General features: G+C 41.0%; 1 protein-coding gene across 3 annotated transcripts in view; it reads right to left on the bottom strand.

The window, feature by feature from the left end:
• Nucleotides 1–3,920: 3,920 nt before the first annotated feature.
• CACHD1 (cache domain containing 1) overlaps nt 3,921–22,708 on the bottom strand; it is a 224,032-nt gene continuing 205,244 nt past the window's right edge. For all 3 annotated transcript variants that reach the window (XM_054447274.2, XM_063654596.1, XM_063654599.1), the window contains exons 20-27: nt 21,323–21,483; nt 20,901–20,987; nt 19,906–20,022; nt 18,608–18,759; nt 17,163–17,324; nt 15,589–15,666; nt 14,826–14,927; nt 3,921–5,652 (exon numbers count right to left, since the gene is read on the bottom strand). In XM_054447274.2, the coding sequence (XP_054303249.1) occupies nt 5,414–5,652; nt 14,826–14,927; nt 15,589–15,666; nt 17,163–17,324; nt 18,608–18,759; nt 19,906–20,022; nt 20,901–20,987; nt 21,323–21,483 (1,098 nt within the window). In that variant the 3' untranslated portion in view covers nt 3,921–5,413. The remainder of the gene's footprint in view (nt 5,653–14,825; nt 14,928–15,588; nt 15,667–17,162; nt 17,325–18,607; nt 18,760–19,905; nt 20,023–20,900; nt 20,988–21,322; nt 21,484–22,708) is intronic.

The following is a 22,708-nucleotide window of genomic DNA, read 5'->3' on the forward strand; positions in this document are numbered from 1 at the left end:
CTCTCTATATCTGTCCCACAACCAGCCAGGCCCTATTCTTTCTGCTTCCAAAATATATTTTTCACCATTCCACTTTCCTTTGTCTTCACTGTCATCATCCTGCATTTACTTAGACTTCTGCAATGGCTTCCTGTCCACATTTCCATTTTTGCTACCCTACAATGTATTTTCAATTCAGAATGGTCTTTAAGAAAATATAGATAGCCGGGCATGGTGGTATGCACCTGTAGTCCCAGCTTCTCAGGATTGCTTGAGCCCAAGAATTTGAGGCTGTAGTGTGCTATGATAGCACCTGTGAATAGTCACTGCATTCCAGCTTGCGCAACATAGTGAGAATATATATATATAGAGAGAGCTATATATCTATATCTATCTATCTATCTATCTATCTATCTATCTATCTATTTCTCCTCACCCTCCCCTCCCTTTACTTCACTGATTTTCTTGCCATAGCTTAAGGACTCCATTTTCCTGCCTCTTCATTCTCACTGTATCTCGTTTTCCCTTTGTTGACCAATGCACTAGACCTGATGCTTTCCTAGCTCAGGCCTACTGAGGTTCTATTCCCTCTGTCTGAAATATCTGCCTGCCCACTGTACCCTTGACTATCTAGCTCTTTCTTATTCTTCAGGTGGCAGCTTCAACATCACCTTCTCAGAGGCTTCTCACGAGCATCAAATCTAAAGCAGGTTCCATCCCCCCGCAACTCCCATTGTGGGCTAATTCACCCATCACTCTTCCAATGCCTTCACAGCAAATGGCCCTATGCAAAGATGTACTTATATTTTTGTATTTGCTAGTTTTATGTCTATACTGGATGCTTTCAAGTAGAGGTATTAAAAAGCCAATTCAACTGATCTTAAACCATAGGACATTTTATTATCTCCCATAAGTGGAAATCCACAGGTAGGATGGGATTCAGAGCTGGTTGAGTCAGCAGTTTAAGATGTCCTATTCTTTCATTCTCTGTACTCCACTGTCCATGGCATCAGTGTCACCCTGAAGCTGCTGACACTGGTGAAACAAAGATGACAGCCAGGTAGGATGGATCTTACCTGCTGGCTTCTTCACATTTACTGGGAGACAGAGTCTTTCCTTGCAACCAAAGTCCTTTCAGTCAGATTGAACTAAATTAGGTCACATGTTTCCCCCTAACTATCATGATGAACAATGCTTTATGCTGTTTGCAGTGAGTCTTAGTTTCTGCCCAAATAAGTAGGATGGATTTATTATTCTTGTCATAGGAATAAGAAATCCAACCCTACGACTGAAGTCAATGGAATTGTGGGATAAACAATCCTGGGAGTCCCATACTGGGGAGTCAACCCTGTTATCCACTTACATCTCCACATTCAGTATGGAAAGGGATCATGCCTGTTTCATTCATTCCTATATACTCAACTTCAGGCCTTCTTGCTTTCAATTCAGTGCTCTACCACCCCAAGCAATGACAAGAAAGCATGTGTAGCTTAAAAAGAGATGGAAGGCAACAAATAGTACTGAAAAATGGGGCTGAAGCCAAAACTTTGAAGAACCCCTTTATTTAGGGCACACATTCTCAACAGAGGAGATACTGCCCATAAAGGAGTGAAAATGAATTCTTACAGAAGGAAAAGAAACAGAGATTACAATGATTTGTAGCTCTCCAAAATGCAACCCAATCCAAAAAAACCGTATCCTCTAGTATTTAATTTCCCTTGTTAGGAAGAATTTAAATTAAATTAAAATTTCTTCCTCAAGGGGAGGGAGCAATAATCAATAAAAAATGAGAAACATTAAGAGTAGGAAGGGGCCCTAATGAGCAATTTAGGGCTGATGAGAGAGAATGGAGGAAATCCAGAAAAATCTCAATCTCAATGTGTGTGTGTGTGTACTTAACTACAAAAAAAATCTAGTTATAGTTCCTAAGTAATAGATACAGAAACTTAAAATTCTTTTTAACTAAAACATTAGAAAAAAATTTCTGAATATGGCATTCTATCTCAGCCAGGAAAATCACTACTCCTGTCTTCTGAAACAGACCAAAAGGAACATAGATGAGACCTGGCTGGTATGGGTTTTTGTTTTGTTGTTTCATTTTTAGAAAGGGTCTCACTTTGTTGCCCAGGCTGGAGTGCAGTGGTGTGATCTCAGCTCACTGCAGCCTGGACCTCCTGGACTCAAGCAATCCTCCCTCGAGAGTAGCTGGGACTACAGGCATGTGTCAGCATGCTCGGCTAATTTTTGTATTTTTAGTAGAGACTGAGTTACACCATACTGGCCAGGCTGGTCTCAAACTCCTGACCAAGTGATCCACCTGCTTCAGCCTTCCAAAGTGCTGGGATTACAGGTGTGAGACATGGCACCTGGATCTGGCTGGCATGTTTTAAGAATATAATTATTCTGCCAGATATAAATTTTAAAAAATGTGATCATTAGGATAGTCCATCGCCATGGGGAAATGAAATTGTGGTATTTCGGGACTTCTTTCCACATACCAGTCACTCTGATAGGCAAAACAAGTTCATATTGCCTAAGTTTTTCAAATATATTATCAATGAGGTTTAGTTGAGTATTCAATCAACTGGAGGAAAAAACATACCCTACAGTATAGTTTACAAAATTTCTAAAATAAACCTATCTGAAAAGCAGATGAACCGTATATACCACGAGGACTAGCATGAGCCTGAGCCCCGTTTTCCTTGGGCTACAACAGGACATTTTTTTCCTAGCTATATAAAGTGACCTGGAATCTCCTTAGCTTTGATACTTATCAACATTGATAAGCAATGTTGGTTACTGGCAGCAGGAGGCTATGGTGAATGAAAAGATATTGGTAGGACCTCCTTCAGGATCTCAGGCAAGACTCATGTTTAACAAACACTGGTAACTGGCACCATGATAAAAAGTCTCTGAAAACATATTTTTCCTTTTAAACAATGACAACAAATGTTTAAATGACATTATATGTAACCCTTGGATTAAATAAAAGATAATTATAGAAGATCAAAACTTCAACCTGTATGTCATATTTCACAGGATTTTTAAAACTCAGTAATGTTTTGGTTTAGGTATAAACATTCAATTACTTTCCCCTCAAGTTTGGAATAGGAAAAACTCTTATCACAAAACATACAAAATGGGCTGGGTGCGGTGGCTCACGCCGGTAATCTTAGCACTTTGGGATGCCAAGGCGGATGATCATTTGAGGTCAGGAGTTCGAGACCAGCATGGCCAATATGGCGAAACCCAGTCTCTATTAAAAATACAAAAATTAGCTGAGCCTGGTGGCAAGTACCCTATAATCCCAGCTACTTGGGAGGCTGAGGCAGGAGAATCACTTGAACCCAGGAGGCAGAGGTTGCAGTGAGCTGAGAGATCATGCCGCTGTGGGTGACACAGCAAGATTCCATCTCAAAAATGAAAACAAACAAAAAAACCCAAAGGATACAAAATGTATTTTGTTATTGTATTTGTATAGATGGTACCTATTTCATTTTTAAGCTCTAAGTTTTGTGATTCTTTTCTTGAAAGCACGAAGTTTTCACTGCACTTCTCCCTCCTCAATCAATTTCCTAACACAGAGTTTCTCAACCTTAGGAAACAAACTAGTATCCCATGAAGAAGTTTAATTTTCTGGGAAGGCAGGAAACTCATTTAATCCTTCTAGCAGTTAGAGAAGAACCATTTGTTATTAGTGACATGGATATAGATACTCAGGAAGGGAGAGCTATGTTCTACACATTTTTATCCCATTATACTGTTAAGTTGTTTGCATATTTGATCTAGATGGTCAAGAAGCCCTGGAAGTTGACTGTAGCACTGAAAGGAGGTCTATTTTCAGTTTGGCAACTGACCTGCTAGGTTACAAAGTGAATGTAACTTGCCTTGAGGCATGAGGAGTGGTACATTAACAAATCACTGTAGCCACTAAAATGGTCTGTTGCATACAGTTTATTTCACTAGATTGCAATTTTATACACAGTATGAAGGGGTTTCCTGATAGCACATATATAGTTTACTTTCTGTACTGCTGAAGAACCAATTGTTTTTTTACACTGTATCATAATACCCTATCATTAAAACATTATTCAGTGAATTTTTTCCAACTACATATAAACGGAGATTTACCACACACATTCTTTACCACAGTGCAAGAATGTCTTTATAACATATTTGAATCACAAAATGTGAGTCTAAAATACATCACTGTAATTAAAACACTACTTTAAAGTTACAATGCCCCATGTTATAGTAGCCAGATTTGATTAATCCCTGTATAAATCACAAAGCAATTTGGTGGATAATGTCTTGGCTAACTGGCAGCAGCTTTTAACCATGATATTAAAAAAAAAAATTCTTTAATTAAGAACCAGACTTTCACAATTTAGAAAACTTCTTCCCTTATATGTCAATATTCTCAGTCAAAATGGGACATTTAAAAATTTGTAGTCTCTAAAACAAGGAAAATAAATCCAACCCTCCCTTAGCTGAAAGGATGTGGTTCTAACATTAGGTTTCGAAGAAACCTAAGAATAGCATTGTACGAGGAGTGGAAACAAGTCATAAGAAACATAACATTTCTTTTAAAACCTTTTAGATTCCTCTGCCCCTCCCCATCTCTGTTAAACACAGAGAAAGAATACTGCATTACAAATAAAGATGTGTTTCCGTGAAATGATGTAAACAAGTCAGAGAGAAAGATTTCTTCATTTTCCTATTTTGTGGAGTGGGGCAGTGGGATATCAGTTAAATAAGAAATAGAGCTCCTTAATCAAAGAACCACTTCATTACACACAAAACAGCTCGGGGCAACTGCTGAAAACTTCTCCTGTGTTTCCTTTCCTTTTCCCCAAAGTTTGAGAATGTTTGAAAGTTCAATAAATAGTAGAAAAATAATCCTTTACTTAGAAATTTTGAGATGCATCGTTTAGAGCATAACATGAGCTCCATACAGCAACTGTGGTATCCAGGTACCGCTAAGAAACAAAGCGAAATCTTCAATGCACACATTTGTATCTGCATGTGCCACATTCCAGTCTCTGGGTGAGCAGATTTTTCTCTCTTCCAGTTAAGGAGAGCTGAATGCTTCTGGCTCTTCGGAACATTCCTCTGGCTCAGCTTCACTTGCAGGTTCCGTCTGTGTTTGGAGGTTTGCCTTCTGTTCCCTTCCATTAGTGTTATGGCAGGTTCGTTCATCAGGCTTATTTCCCCTCCATTTCAGAACCAGCCTCAGGTCTTCACAAATGTGACTGTGTTGTTGTTTCTCTTGTTTTTAACCATGTCGACAGGCAGGAGGAAATGACTCAAACAACTCTGCACAAAGCACAAACACAAGGGAGGTCTCTTGCTGTGGGTTTTAAGCTGGTTCTTTTTCTTTCCAGAACATTCTGTAGCTCCCAGATCTCGTCTTGGAGTGGAGGTGAGGAGATTGTTAGCATTCTGCATCGACAGTGTGTACCGTGACAGCCGCCTGTAAGTGGTGGCTATGATGAAGTGTAGGGTGGTGTGACCGGTAGTGGTGGAACTTGTGACTTAGTAGGGCAGCAGTCTGAGGGGGGGTATCCAGGTCTAAGTCCTCATCATGGTTTCCCACATCGACCCCAGCTGACAAGGGGTCATTGTTGCATGGAGGATTTTCACTGTCCTCCTGTGGGCTCATGGTGCTGTAACCTAGAAAAAGAACAAAACAAACACACAGCTGAGAGCTTCAAGACGCAGACAGAAGATTTCACCTACAATTTCTAGGGCACTGGGAGGTATTCCTGTCTTTGCAATACACAGGTGCAAACACTGGCAGACTGTCAGCAGATGCTAAAGTAATTTATTTTTAAAGAGATTTAGTGATAACTCTTTTTTTCCCTTAAAACAATGACACAATAAATACATAACCACTTTAGACAGCTGAGAAAGTACGGAGGAGAAAAAAGAAAATAAACAAGAACCCTTATCCCAAATCCCCAAACCAGCAACACAAAAATGAAAATCACACTATATCCCATCATCCATGGCTAGCCACCACTGGGGACCTATCTTTCTACGCTTCTACCTAAGATAAAGATAATCTTTTTTATTAAAGAAATCCAAAAAATGGACAGCTTCAAGAAGAAGATCTGAACAGGACTCAGATCAACTGGGGCTGGTGCGGAAATCTGGGCTTCCGCCTGAATGCCTGAATGTGATGCCACAATAGAACAAAAAGAACCATCACCATCACCTGCGCACTTGCTCGGTAGCGGGCACTTGTGTCAGGCAATTCTTGCACACCAATGGTGATATATTTTAATATACATTTTACAGTTCAGGGAAATGATTATCAGAGAGGTTAAGGAGTTTGCCCAAAGTTCTAGTGCCTAATGAAACACTAACTCCACATATACCCACGGCAACTAGCTGTGGAATCAACTATTCTCTGTGTTAGCTGCCCCCTCTCCCCCATTTAAATTTAATTTCTTTTGGTATTCTAAGTAATACATGTTTCAAAGGCAAATACCCTTGCTGATCAAAGGATTCCATTCTGAGATTCCTGGCATGTTTTTAAATATTGCAAAAATCTCCTTTAAACATTTTGAGAAGCAACAGCTCATTAATATTTCCACTGCATCTACAGTTAGCATCAATCAGCACTTACCCGTGGGTAGTGCCAGTCACATTCATGGCTGCAAGATTGATGTCCTTGCATGCAGCCAAGCAGGAGTCATTTGTGGTTGAAATTGTATGCTCTGTGCAAAAATTCTGTCCTCAATGAAACATTACTCAAATGATAGAATTATTTAGCTGTCAGTCCAACTTAACAAATATTTACTGTGTACCTATAATATACAAGTCACTGTGTTGGGCACTGGAAGACATACAAAGATGAAAGCCTGGTCCCTGCACAGGGAGCTCAAAAGCTAGTGTTTGAGAAATGAAACAAATATAAGCATTGGTCATTCACTTATTCATTTATTGAAGACCATTATGGGGCTGGAGCGGGAGATGAGGAAACATGAATAAGAGACGTCACCTTTCCCTAATGACTTTACAGTTGAGTTTGAGACAGATGCTCACAAAGCAAAGCCTCCTTTTACACAGATAATGGTAAGTGCTATAACTGAGGTATAATTAAAATCCAGAAGAGGGAATATCTAATTCTGGCTGGGGGAATAAGGAATCTTCAGAGAATGTATATTTTAGTTGGGCTTAAGTGGATGAGTAGGAGTTTGATAAGTGGATATAAAGAAAGGAACAGGATGACCACAGCCATAGAGGTGCGGATATAAAGGCCATCCCTGTTCCGCGTGGCTTGGATGAGTGCTAGCAGGTAGCTGGAGAGGAGGGCAGGTGGGTGGCATGAAGTTAAGTCAGATCATAAAGCCCATGCGAAGAGTAGCAAATGGAGAGACTACACAAGATACTGAGCAGGCCAAAAAATGGCATGATCATTTGTGTTTAGAGGATGGTGGTTTGGGAGATGAAGGGAAAGGAAAGACAGGGAGCAGTTAGGAGGTTATTTCAACAGCCCATGTGAGAGATAGAGAATTAAAACTAGGGCAGTGGGATTGGACAGATGTAAAAGCTATCTCAGTGGTGGAGGCAAGAGAAATGGGTAAGTCATCAGATGTGGGGGACTGTGGGGGTGAGGAGTAGTGAAAGGTGACTACAACTTCAAGTTATAAGGATAAGAAAGGACAACTCCAGATTGAGTCTCAGGAAAGAAGACAAATTTTATGCACAGCCTGATTTTGAGAGTCTGTGGGTCACATATGTGGAGATGTCTAGCCAGAATCTCAGAAGTGTCATCTGCAAATTCAGGGCAGAAGAGAAAGTGTTCACTGACATATGTGTCCACCATAAGCAGGGTCGGGCCTCGTTAGTACTTGGATGGGAGATATATGTGTCCACCATGACTGAGTGCCTTCTTGGTGCCAGGTGCCAGACTAGAGGCTGGACAGGAAAGGGCTAAGGTGAGGCCTCAGCTCCTGAGAGGCCCATGGGCAAGAAGGGGAAACACCCATGTGCTAAAACGGAGGCACACAAAAGGAATTCCAAAGCCAATGAACTTGGCTTAGATCCTTGAGGAGGTGACAATTGGGTAACCCTGATGGGAGAAAAGGGGCTCAGTAGGTAAAGACGGGGTGTAAAGGTACCTCCAGCAGGGCCCAAGCACATGCAATAGTACAACAGCTGGAAGGGCTCTGGTGGCTTTTGGGAATGGTGAAAGCTTGGTGCTGGGGGTGGGGGCGGTGGGAGATGGCACTGGACAGATAGGCTAAGACCAGGTCAAGAAGGCTGGCTGAAGCTATGAGCTATGATCTAGTAGTGGACAGTGGGAGTGGTCAGGGGGCAATGGGGAGGCTGGACAGAAGGAAGGTGGGGATCAGAGGCTCAGAGGACAGGGTGCTGGAGCATGGGCCTCGAGGAGAAGGCAAGGACATGAAGTAGGGCAGTCGCAGTGTGTGGACTGTTCAAGTGCACAGTAGGCTGGATTTGGTGACCAAATGGACTTGCCTGATGAAGACGCCAGGGAGCTGACATCCTTGGAAAAGGTCAGATGCTGAGCAAATAGTGATGCCTTTACCCAGGGTTAAGAGACCAGGAGCCAGAATAGGCTTCTCAGCTTTAGCAGTGCTAGGTCTGGAGTGTTAGATTGGACGCTAGGCTCCAAAACCTAAGTCACAAACTGCTGTGCATGTTGAAACCACCTTATGCTATACATGTAAAGGATTAAAGTAGAAAACAGGATTTTCACAAAATCCCAGTGATTATTCAAACACTTCCTGGATAGCTTCCCATCTCTGCTCATTCACAAGCACCCACACACTAACTGATAATTCATGTTAGCATTCGAGGTGTTAGATTCATGGTGGCCCTTCTGCTTGGCTCACCCTCCCACCTTCCTCATCTTGCTATTGTGCCTCATGCTTCAGTTGGAAAGTCTTCTCTGGGAAGCTTTCCCAACCTATTTCCCCCACCCACCTCCAGTCCTTGCAGCCCACATGGGGGCTGGTGCCCCTTCTGTGATTTTACATGCGTTCTGTGCACATCTCTTACATTTTGCCATATTATAATAAAAAATATAAGGCTATCTATTCATTAGCAAATTCTTTTTTAAATCGTAAGTTCCTGTTTATCTTTGTATCGCTAGTATTTAACACAGTGACTCACACAAAGCAGGAACTTAAAAACAACTGCTGCCCCACCCCCCACCAACGTACACTATACTCTCAAAGCAACGGCATCAATGAATTTTGTAGTTACCTGTGGCTTTGCCTGGTAGGACATTCACTAGTCTCATCTAATAATGCAGACATTCTAGGATACACTGGGCTCTGTCCAGGGGTTATGACAGAATCCAGTGACACTCTGAACCTGGCTGGTCACAGGTCCTGGGTTCACATCCAGGACGGTAGTGATGGTGCAGCTGTCTCCAAGGCAACTCAGGAGGGCACCCATCTCTTCATCTCAGGATGGCACCCCCATCTCTTCTGCTACTGCTTTCTGATAGGAACCTCAACAGAGGTGCTTTCAGAGTAAAACTCTCATACTAAGGGCATTCCACTTAATTTCCTTACTATGATACCATCGCTCAACCCCTCTGTAACTTCCTCTTATTTCAATCATTAATGGAAATCTGAAGGGGTCAGGGGAGCAGGGAATAGCAAGTTGTGGAGAAGCAGGAGAAAGACAAACACATTTTCTTATTCAATAAATTAATTGTTTACTCAGCGCCAGGCAATTCTGTTGAGCACTGGGAAGGGTGATGAATTAAGACAGACATAGTCCCTGACTCATGGAGGAAGAGGCACTATTTGAAACACAAAGGATATTTGCAAACACTTTCAAGGAAAAATTTCTCTACTATCCAAAGGGTTATGTAGCAAAGTGTCTGCAAATACAATCTCAAGTGGGAAACGGGCTTTAGAAAGGAGGTCAGGCATCTATCAAAAAGAGCCGAGATTAGGTTTTTGTTCTTTGACAGTCTGCTTATGTATTTATCTAATAGCTCCTAAGAAACTTCGTTTGATTATAAGGGGTGTGACGTCCCTCTGGGGACTCACTCACCATCTCGTGGCCACAGAGAGTAACTGCAGGAGAATGTTTGTGCACCTCTAGAAAATGGTCTTATGTTCATCTACAAAGTTTTTTGACCAGGTTTTTAAGGTTCAGCATTTGCTTTTTAAGTATTTTGGAATTTGCCACGAACTAGGAAGAAATCTTCCTCTACAGAGAAAAAAATGTAGCCTAATATACACTTACATAAAGTTTCTGATGAGATAGTAACTAAAATACAAATTCACGAGGAACAAATAACATATAGGTGTTTTTTGACTTAAAAATAAGCCAATAGATGATTGGACAGAACACGATATTTTTAAGAGAAATGGGCAAAGCAGATAGATAGTTGAAAACATACACAGGTAGTAATTGTTTCTAACCTCCACTTGTGAGGGTAACACTGCTGAAAATCAATCATTCTAAGTGGTCTTAGACTATGGACCAAAATGATTCTACTTTCAAAAAACATTCTCAATTGGAGTGGTTTTTCTTAAGATACAACAATTAAAATTAGACTCTTTTGAAAAACGAAATTCTGTTGGCCACATAAAATATTTCTAAATAAAAATACACCCTAAAGTTTCTAAGTTTAGTCTGGTAACATTCAATTTTCATTCAATTCTAGGATCACAACTCTGAACCATACCATGAGAGCCTAGGCCGTTGTGTAGTCATGTATTTATAGACTTAATTCTTTTGAGTTTCCTTTTGTGTAACACACTCAAGGATTCACATGGAAATACGCTTATCAGGGAGCAGAGAATCATGACACCGCAATCCTACCAGTTCAAGGGCCAGTCAATGCCACGTTCCTCCATGGGGTTTCCCATAATTTACTCGCAGATAAAAGTGAACTCTCACCCCGTTCCTTCTTTGTTCTACTCTTTTAAGGAAGCTGTCATATTCCACCTTTTATCAAGCATATGAATACATGCATTCATTTATGGCTTCCTTCTAGACTGTAAATTTCTTCAGGGCAGGGTTGGCACAGAGGTAGGGAGGTCAACCCTGAGCACCGTGCCTATCATATGTCATTTCATTTCATCCTCATTGCAACTCCACCCAGCATTATTATTATTTTTTATTTTTTATTTTTTTGAGACAGCTCTGTCTCAAAGAGCTCAAAGAGTTCTTGGCTAGAGTGCAGTGGTGCTAACATGGCTCACTGCAACCTCGACCTCCTGGGCTCAAGTGATCTTCCCACCTCAGTCTCCCGAGTAGCTGGGACTACAGGCACGCACCACCATGCCTGGCTAATTTTTTTATTTTGTAGAGACAGGGTCTCACCATATTGCCCAGACTGCAGTAAAAATTTTTAATCCTACCTTAAGTATTAGGAAACTCAGGTCTAAGGTAGCTCACTAAGGTCTCAACAGCTTGTGGAAAAAAAAGGGGGAGAAGTAGGCTTCAAAGTGAACTGGCTTTACCCTATCTCCTAAGTTCTTCCTCTACACCAAGCTGTCTTGAGGAAGTAACAACTCCCATCTGTAGCCCCCTCCACAGTGTACTAGGGTATAGTCATGCCTTGTGTAATGACAGAGATACATTCTGAGAAATGTGTCCTTAGGCAATTTCATCATTGCACAAATGTCACAGAGTGTACTTTCACAAACCTAGATGGTACAGCCTACTACACACCTCGGCTATATGGCATAGCCTATTCTTCTAGGCTACAAACCTGTGCCACATATTACTGCAATGAATACTGTAGGCAACTGCAACACAATTGTACACAATACTGTAGGTAATACTATAGATATTTATATATCTAAACACAGAAGAGGTACCAGAAAAATACTGTATAAAAGGTTTTTTAAAATGGTACACCTGTGGCTGGGAGCAGTGGCTCACGCCTGTAATCTCAGTACATTGGGAGGCTGAGGTGGGCGGATCACCTGAGGTCAGAAGTTCGAGACTAGCCTGACCAACATGGAAAAACCCAGTCTCTTCCAAAAATACAAAATTAGCCGGGCATGGTGGCGCGTGCCTGTAATCCCAGTTACTTGGGAGGCTGAAGCAGGAGAGTCGCTTGAACCCCGGAGGTGGAGGTTGTGGTGAGCCGAGATCACGCCATTGCACTCCAGCTTGGGCGACAAGAGCAAAACTCTGTCTCAAAACAAAAAACAAAAAACAAAAAAGGTACACCTGTATAGAGCACTTACCATAAATGGAGCTTGCAGGATTGGTAGTTGTTCTGTGTGAGCCAGTGAGTGAGTGGTTAGTGAATGAGAAGGCCTAGGACATCAGTGTACACTACTGTAGACTTTATAAACACTATATATACTTAGGCTACTCTAAATTTATTAAACTTTTTTTCTTTCTTCAATAATAAACCTTTGCTTACTGTAACTTTTTTGCTTTATAAACTTTTAAACTTTTTAAACTTTTTCACTATTTTGTAATAACAGGTTAAAATACAGACACATTGTACAGCTGTGCAAAAATATTTCCTTTTGTTATATCCTTATTCTATAAGCTTTTTTCTAGTTTAAAAATTTTTACATTTCACTTTTTAAACTTTTTCATTAAAAAACTAAGACACAGCATCTCCAAAAAAAAAAAAAAGAACAAAAAACAAAGAAAATCCACGAATATAACTAAATGGTGATAAAATACCAAAAAATTTTTTTACCACAAATGACATCCTTAATATGTAAGGAATGATACAGTTTTGAAGTGCAGTGAGCTGAGATCGCGCCTTTGCACTCCAGCCTGGGCGACAAGAGCGAGACTCCGTCTCAAAAAATAAAGCACAAAAACAAAAAAATTAAGACACAAACACACACATTACCCAGGCCCACACAGGGTCAGGATCATCAAGATGTCACTAGGCAACAGGAATTTTTCAGCTCCATTATAATCTTATGGGACCCCTGCAGTATATGCGAAGTGTTGTTATGCAGTGCATAACTGTGCATAGCAGATGCCAATATATCCACCAAATAGGAGAGGAGAGCATACACAGATGAGCAAGAAGTGTGCCAACAAAACAATTAGATTTCCTTGTTTAATGGGTGTATATAGCTTTGCCTCTAGGCATCACAGGGACATTAACTCAATGCCACCATTTTTAGTGACCCACGTACTGGTTCAAGGGATGCCAACACGCATTTAAATTCTACTGATTTTATGATGCATTTGGAATATGGGGAGTGTCAATGCCTTCCCGTTCTTTTGGTGTTGCATTCTGTCTGCATGAGAAACTATTTTTCATTCCTTGGGGATAACACGGATCCAATTATGATGAAAAATGAAAGGAACCAAGCCCTTAGCTGGATGCCTTAGTGTTCAGATACTGACACTGCACCCTTCCTTTTATCTAAGCTGTTGCTTCATATGCCATTTTACTAAGACAATGGGAAGGGCTAATGGAATGTCATAAACATCACTCAGAATCCTAATTTGGTATTGATGCAATTCCTATTGAGGAACAGAGAGAAAAAGGATTCAGTATTTCAGAGAGAGAAAAGAATTCAGTATTTCTGCTGAATAAGAAATTATTTCTGTTGAACTTTAGTAGCCTCAAACCTGTTTTATTATTCAAACGAGCAGGCACAGAACTGCCTGGCAGCAAGAATTTATGCAAGTTCAAAGGTTTGTAGGGAAAAAAGCAAAAAAGTCAAAGAAACTGAAAAATTTAAGTTCTGCTGTGGTTCTCCATAGAAACCCAAAGTTTCTATTTAGTTGGTGGGAATAATGTCATTCAAAGCCCAAATTAACAGTCTCCAATTTATAAAACAGAGCTTTAGCTGCTCTTATTTGCCAAAGGGAGTTTGAAGACCTGGCTGTAGTGTAAAAGGTGACGCTGGTTGCTCTGAGGAATATCTATTTCTGCATTTTTTAGTATAGATACAGGGAACACAGTATTTGAGGACTTTTTTTTTTTCCAGGATAGGTGTGAAAAAAGCTAAGTCAAAAAGGCTTAAATACATTATTTATGTATTTAAAAAAGGACTTGATTCTAGGAGGAAAATACAGATTTCTGGAAAATTAAACAGCTATCTTAAAAAAATAAAAAGATTTTACAATGGCAGGAAAAACACTACCCACGCCTGTTATATTTTTGTGGAACCATGGCAGTGATGCTTATAGACTGGGATACATCTGCTGTTCTTTGCAACAATGAGCAATATGGACTCTGAGATGGAGAGAAGCCATGTGGGATGGCCAAGTCTTTGGCAGAGCATGTGGATTTCATAAGTTACCTAGCACTTGGCGCCTCTTCATGATTTGGTCTTGACCCTTCCTGAGCATCTTATAGGCACTATACAACTCCGTGACTTTGTACACACTGGTCTTTTGGCCTCTAATATTCTTTGCCCCTACCTTTTCTTTAATCACTCCCTCAAGGCTCAGTGCAAATGTTGCTTCTTGCTTCTTTGGTGAAGCCTTCTCTGAGCTCCCCAGACCATGCCAGAGGTCAGGGCAAGAGAATGCTGGAGGACAGCACAGATTCTTGTCATGCCCCAAGGGGACATGACTGAAAAAGCCCTTAAAGATCCTGCTGTTTGCCAGCCAACACTGGAGAGCGGGACCTAAGAGGATGCTGATTTTATGGAAAAGCAAGTGGGATGGCAAGCAGGCTCCCTTTAGACAATATGAATCCTTCTGTATGGAGAAAAACTGGAAAGCAATCCGTGTGCCCAGAGGAGTGCTGAGACAAGCAAAACTGTCCTTGGGCTCTTATAAACCAGTGGCATGCTGGGGTGTGTCTTTTTGGAAAACCATGTCAAAATAGGGTGTGAGCATCATCCCACAGGAGTACATGAGGTTCCTCGGGTCTTCAAATGCAGGAAGCTAGACCTTACCATGATCACTTTCTGTTCCTGATCGACCCCAGTAGCGGCGCCTTCTTTCTGGACTGTGTGCATGTCGTTCGATGACCGCAGCTATAAACCGAGTGTTGCTGACTGTAGGAAGCCAAGGACAGGTAATGTCACTCTTATGCCAGTATCTCCGTTGTTTCAAACACATTTGCTCTGAGAGGGCTCATTTACATGCTGGGAGAATTCTCTTTGGAAAGCCAGAATAAATCATTTTTTAAACAATTCTGGGGATTGGGGTGCTGATTTTAGAACTGGTGCAGTGAGAGGTATTTAATTATATATCTCCAATGTGCATCAGGAAGCTATGGTCTAGTAGGTGAAGGCCAGGGTGTCTTAACACTAATGGAAATCTCTTTTGATAAAGAAAATGCTCTTTTTTCCTCCCTGAGTTGTACATACTAGTTAAGGGATTTTTAAAAAAATGCATACCTGAAATTTCCTTTTCTAAAATACTATGGTTGGAAAATAACAAGCAAGAGAAAGAAAGGAGAGGGTGAGCTGTTTTAGGCCAACACACTTAATGCAAAAAAAAAACATAATAAAATCTTTTGAGATTCTCTAAAACAAAGCAAAGACCTACACGTACTCCTAACAAAAAAGGATGGAAAAAAACAACTAAAAAAACCCAGCCACCATGTCAAAGCTTCTTAAATTTTAATACAAGCCAAAAGGATATAAGAAAGAATATTTATTCTGGATTAGCCTCCTGCTGACACATTCTGCAGCAAGGCACCTGAATACTCACTGATGCCTCTGTCTTCGTGGCTGTCGTCGTCCCTTTCATCTCTGTCATTCTCCAGGTTGGACATACGCACTGACATTTCTACCCATCATTAAAAAGAGAGAAACATGACTATTTAATCAAACAAAATCACCCGCTTTAATACCCTGCTGAGCGCTTGTTTGATGGCTGGGTGACAGTATTCCATCAAGAATGAATCCCATCTTAGAAGGGAATGAACTGATGCCCCATTTTTCTTTAAAGGAGGAGAGAGCAGGAATCCAAAGAAGAAGAACAAGTAATCAAGAGACATCTGAAATTGATTTCTGAGACAGGAGGAGAAAAGAGGTTGATTGAGGCCAACAAATCTTTAATCCTCTACTAAGGTACTGAAACAGAAGGAAAGGGATTGAAAAATGACTGACTGTGTTGGTGAAATGGTGCAACAAAAGCCTCCAAAAGGCCAGGCATAAGCTAACACTGGATGACGGTCATCCTCAGTCTAGCTGAGTCTCACCAAGGGAAGCACATGGTGATTATCCCTGTTACTAAATCAGGCAACATTACTCCATGATTCCCCTTTGGGCTTGTGGCCATAGTGAAATGTTTTAACATCAACCTGTCATTACAGCTGTTAGAGTGAGCTAAGTGGCCAGGAAGATGAGTTAACTTCATCTCCAAAAAGGTCAGGTCAACACATCCCTGGGGACTGGGGTTTTAGGAAGGATGGAGATGGCCATTAAACAGTTTTGTTCCCTGCAAACAGAGTACAGATACTGCACTTAAACAGAGTATAGATACTGCACATGGTATTGAGGCCATGATTATAGGTGAATCATTTTGTACTTGGCTTCGATGACTTTTTTTTTTTTTTTTTTTCAGATGGAGTCTCACTCTTTCACCCAGAATGGAATGCAGTGGCGCAATCTTGGCTCACTGTAGCTTCCATCTCCTGGGTTCAAGTGATTCTCCTGCCTTAGTCTCCCAAGTAGCTCAGACTATGGGCATGTGCCAATGCACCCGGCTAATTTTTGTATTTTTAGTAGAGGCGGGGTTTCACCATGTTGGCCAGGCTGGTCTTGAACTCCTGACCTCAAATGATCCACCCACCTCGGCCTCCCAAAGTGCTGGGATTACAGGTGTGAGCCGCCGCACTTGGCCGACTTATCCTGTTTTAAGAGATGTGATTATTCAAATGTGTGTTTATTCACACTACATAACGGCAGCTGCAATAGAACAGATTATATTCTTGCCATTAGTGATCTGGGGTATCTTTGATTTGCCTGTCTTTTTGGAATTGCAAGGGCAGCACATTTTCCCACTCAGCATCCCAGCTACCCTGACTGGCTTATTGCAGAGGCAGGCCACTGGGGGCTAATGCTGGTAAGGAGAGGATCCAAGGATTTTTCTGGGGACCAAAACAGAGCTTGTAGGGTTTAGGCACTGAAGAAGAAAGCAGGCTTTGGGGACTTCCAAAATGACTCCACAGAAGCTGAAAGTATAGCACTGTTCTGACAGTTCCTTAGAGGCTTACATAACCCGCCACTGTCCTTCTAGCCTGGCTGCTGCCTCCCCTGTGGGGTTCATTTTGAGCTCACCTTGGGCAGCAAGAGGAGACATATGCTGATGGCTCCGGCGATGAATCTGGTGGCGGTAGGCGTACACCGCCAGGACCAAGACCATGATGCATCCCATGATCCCTCCAGCCACAGGACCCACAGGGGCGCTTTTAATCATGTTTAATGTGATCACCTCATCACCTTCAGTGAAAGAGCAAGAAGATGTTCCTTGTTAAGATTTCCCAAGTGGGGAAGAAAGTAAGGATGGTGAGATGGGAGGGAATAGAGTGGGAAGGGGGTTGGGGGAAGATAAACAGATGCTTAGTTAGGCTTTGAGTTCCTCAAACATGACGCATGGGAACGTGGGAGTGGAGGCTTCATTTAATTCCTGGTTCTCCAGTGTTGGTTGCTAGGCAGAGCAGGAGCACAAATGGCAAGAACTGCTGGGAAGAGTGAGCAGTCCAGAAGAATTGCTTACACAGGCAGCATCCAACACCAACAGAGTCCTAGCTCCCTGGGGTATGAGTTACTCTTGGAAGAGAGGAAAAGTCACCTAGTACAGAGTAACCATTGAAATAAAAGGCACCAGGTCCAATAAATATGTGCTAACTGGACCAAGTTTCGAAGCTTATGGGTTTCCTTTAAAAGGCCATTTGTGCTTTCCAGATAGGGAACTGCACGTGAGCATAGAAAGTGATTTCTCAGAGCCAAGTCACTTTCACGTATGTACCCTCACCTAGTTCAGTAGTAACATACAAGCTCAAAATCCTTCCTCATATATGAGCTTTTCTTCTAGACAGGCTGATGTAAGTGATGTTAAAAATCAAGGTATTAACTAAGGATTTAAATATTTGACTCTACTGCCATCTAAGAATTAGGACTTGGTGCTAATTCTGGAAAGACTGAAAAAAAAATCTCAGGTAAGCAATCTAATCTTGGCAGTATTTTTGAGGTCTTGGAGACTGATCCCGGGGGCTCTCCACCCCGTGGTGTCCCTGTGCTTCATCCTAAGCTGTCCCAGCTGCACTGGGTAGCTCTGGCTTCTGTTGACTCCAAGGCCCCAAATACTGATTTGTAGCTATAAGACTTCTACCTTGCAAAAGTTGTGAGTGAAGGTTTTAGCAGGCACTAGACATACAGTGGTCACTCTGTACATGGCCCTGTGCTTCTGACAGCTGGCGTGCATATCCAAACAGACTCCAGAGTTTGGCCATGCAGAAACCAGGCCTGATATTTATCAGAACAAGCTTTATGGGAATGAATTCCAGGCTTGTAAAATTTGGCAGGACAGATGGCCACTCACTCTCTCTGCATAGAATATTTAGCCAGTTCTGAAGGTAATTATCTGCCTTGGTTTTGTAACTAAAGACTACTAGCAAAGGAATCAGGGAAGTTGGGAAGAGGATTATTTTAAGATGTCCTAGTATATAGGCAGGAAATTGTATATTCAAGAATCAAATTGTTGGGGTATCCAACAAACATACCTATTGCTCCCATGTCATCAACGTAGGGACTTTTGGCTCCCACAATCCCCCCGAAGCATTCTTTCTGGGGGGCACAGTAGGATTTGTCCAGGTGAGTCTTTCCATCACTGTCCACCATGCACCATTCACAATCCAGCACCCCAAAACAGTCCCTGCCAGAAAAACAATACTTAGTCTTCTATAAAGCAGTGTGGGGCAGGGGACAGCCCTTAAGTGTGGGCATCAGACAGTTCTCAGGATCTCCATTACTTACTAGTGCTGTGAATTTCTTGAGCTTTAGTTTCCTTTCCTTATAAAATGAGAATAGCAATAGACTGCCAGGGAAATAACTGTTTTATGCCTCTTAACAACTTGGAAAGGAGAGAAATAAAACTGCTCTCTGTGAATTAAATAATGACATCCACACATCATGGGGCTATTCAAAATCATCTTACAAGACCAGACAGAAATGACCCCAATGTTTGTTAGACTCTGGCTTAACATCCCCCAAGTGTGGGGTCATTTAAAAAAATTTAAAAAAAGTCCAATAAGTTTGGAAATACTTGGCCAGTTACCACAGGTTTCCTCACTGCCAATTTCTCAGAGCCTTTAGTGTATTACATGCATTGTGACTGTCTCAAGAGAATATAAGCAGTGTCAGCATTTCCCAAACCTAATTGGCTTGGGGCTACTGTATAACATCCCAAATTAATCAGTTTGACGCCACAATTCCTTTGCTAAAATACACACACGAAGCAGAGTAAGCTATCCCTCTAAACACTGTTTAATAAAATGGCAAGCTACAGCTACAATAAGCTAAAAACCAACTCCCCTTTACTTAGTCTACCACAGCCACTATTTCCATAATGTCTAGTCCCAAACTCCTAATCCCACCTGAGGAGTGGGGAGAGAGCAGGGAACATGCAGTTTTTAGTTCTCAAAACTATCATGAAGCAGATGTGTTTCCTAAGAAAGGAAAATAAATGAGCTTCAAAATATCACACCTAGAGCCTTGACCACTGGGTTCTGCTTCTGGACCTAAGGGGTTCCTCCTCCCTTGCCCTGCTGCTTCATGCCATGGCCCCTCACACTTCTTTTATTTCAAGAAAAACTCCCATTCACAGATGAGGCTACTAACATATGGTACACACGCTAAATACGGGTAATAAGTGGGAATGAGACAACATTTAATCCGGTGGATAAAGGCTTATGGAAATCAGTTTCAGATCTGAAAAACTGACATACCTTTTTAAAACATGAAGAGTAGGAATAATAAATATTAGCTGGAAAACCTCAGTTCTTTACTAGGTTCTGCTTACCCACTTTCCAGCCTCTGACTGCACCTGCTGTTGACACACTGGTGAAGAGCATCTTGCAGGCCAGGATCAATAGCTGTGTATGTCACCGGCTCCTGGTGGACCTCGCAGCTTGGGTTTCTGTGCAGGAGGTAAGTCTGGAGGTTAAGACGACCACCGCCCACATTCCAAACTCATGCTCCTGGTCCTTAACGGCAGTCAGACAGATTTGGGTTTGAATCCTGGCTTTGCTACTCAGTGTGCAACCTTGTATCAATTACTTAACAACTCTGAGCTTCAATTTATTTATCTTTATGTACAGTAGAACTAATACAAATAACCTAGGCAACATGATGAAACCTCGTCTCTACGAAAACTACTACAACAACAAAATTTAGACAGGCTTGGGAATCAATGCCTGTAGTCCCAGCTACGAGGGAGGTAGAAAGGTGGGAGGATTGCTTGAGCTTTGGAGGTAGAGGTTGCAGTGAGCCATGATCGTGCCACTGCACTCCATCCTGAGCAACAGAGTGAGACCATGTCTCAACAAACAAATGTACACACACAATACAAACACACATGACACTCTTAATTTCTAGAGAAGGGGTTTATCACAATTTATTTTCCTGGTGTTAAAATCTGTCACTGATATAAATAATGCTGTAGAACACATCATACGTATGTGAAAAACACTTGCATATTTATCACAGGGTTAATTAAAACACTAAGTGACAATGTGCATAAAGTACTCAACACATGGTAGACAATTGGTAAATGCTTGAAACATTCTCACATTTTTTTGTATGTAGCACATACACTCTTAATACTTTTATAGCAGTTAAATTTAAACCTTGAAACAGGCATCATTTTATGGCACTACGGAGCTTGAATTCTGGCTCACTGAACAGTTAGTTCTATCATTAGAATGAATCATCTTTATACGCCCTAACTGAAAACAAACCTATAAGAGACTCACAGTATTATATATGTATTATTATTATTATTATTAATTATTTTACCGGTTCTCTGCATTGGTGAGGTTGCCAGTGCACTCATTGACCTCTAGAGGGCACTCACAAGGACATTCACATTCATTTTGTTCCATTCTGAAAAGCAAAAAGAAAGTTACTATGCAGGAGGTCAATGGCAAACTGTTAAGTTGTACATGTGCTGGGGAAGCAAAATAATGAAGCTCTGAGCTAGTTTAAAAGAATAGTAAAAAAGAAGTTACAGCCAAAGGTTAAATACATAAATGGCCTTAATCCATTGTTCTTTGGACAAGGATGCTGCAAACGGCACAGCTCTAAGTGCCTTTGTAACTGTGACTTTTCTTCAGGACACACACCAGCACTTTCTGTTTATTTTGACTTCAAAATGCCTGACATCAGTTGAAATATTAAACAGTGTGGTGAACACAGAATATGACCCATTGCATTTTTACCGGTGACAGTTGAGACAGAGTCGGTCCACCATGCTGCAGGCACAGAAGGCAAGAGAGTCGCAGGTTTCATTGACAATGCCAACAAACGCGTTGGTTCCTGGGATCCTTGCTAATCTGTATTTGGAACAGTGGCTGCCATGCACAAGGTTCGTCAAATCCCCCTACAGAACAAATCAAGGTATCAGAAATGACAGACAGCAATGCAAAGACTCAGCCCCACCTTGGTGAAAACAACTCTTCAACTACCTATGAAAAATAGCTTAAAATAAAATGTTTCTGATTACAAAAATCACTGTTAAAAAATATATAGTCACTGTTAAAAATTTAGAAAATAAAATTATTCATAATCAGAGATAACTACCATTGAACAGCTGTGTATATATTATGAATTCTTTTATCTGTGCTTGCACAAATATAAATTTTATAGCTGTTATTAAAATCTGCTTTTTCTTAACACATAACAATATACCAGGAAAATGAATACTTCAAGAAGCAATAAAAGACAATTTTCAGGGAAGGAATAATTTAAAATTTATTCACATGCAAACGTAATTAACCACAAATTGCACATTTCCCTTTTTTGGGTGATGAACCTTTTTCCTTTTATAATAATAAAATTATTTAAAAATCAAACCTAAGAGGCAAACTTCTGCTTCTAGAATATTTAAATAGTCCAACTAAAGCAAGTATCCCTTTTCTTCATTCCATAACAAGAAAACGTGATAGCAAGTGTCTTGAATTGCCAATTTTGTTTACCATATTAGAAAATCAAAGATTCCAAAGTGGTATTGCAGAGTTGCGTGTAATCATTTTTCTGCATGTGTGTCGGATACACTAGGCAAATTATTTCATCTCAAGCTTGTTTCATGCCATTCACCCTGTATATATGCTTGGTGAGGATGAGCTTAGTTCTGAGAATCATAGCACTGAATGGGTTTTTAGAGGTCTACATGAATTTCTCACTGTCTGGAAGACACCTACCTCTAGAACATAAGCAGTAACATAGGCTTGGAGTCCTGACAGCCCCAATACCCAGGAATGCTCTAATTCCATTTGGGAATAACTTGGGCCAATAAATTATTCAAATTTGCCTTTTGAGAAGTATCTACCTGAGTATCCTGGCATTGTGTGCTGAAGACTCCAGAAACCATTGCATAAATAATAGAAGACACACAGAATAAGTCAGACTTTCCTATGACAACCTTACCTGGCAGTCTCATTTGTCAATGTCTCCTTTAAAAATAGTGCTTCTCAAAATGGTATGGGGTCTGAACAGGGTAATAATGACTTCCCTTGCTTTGAACACACCATTCTATTAACATATTCATGTTTTAAAGTACTCTTTTCCACCAGATAATTGCTTTCTGCAATTGAGTTTTTGAGACT

The sequence above is a fragment of the Pongo pygmaeus genome, chromosome 1 (assembly GCF_028885625.2).
Source record: "Pongo pygmaeus isolate AG05252 chromosome 1, NHGRI_mPonPyg2-v2.0_pri, whole genome shotgun sequence".
In the NCBI taxonomy this organism is placed as follows: domain Eukaryota; kingdom Metazoa; phylum Chordata; class Mammalia; order Primates; family Hominidae; genus Pongo; species Pongo pygmaeus.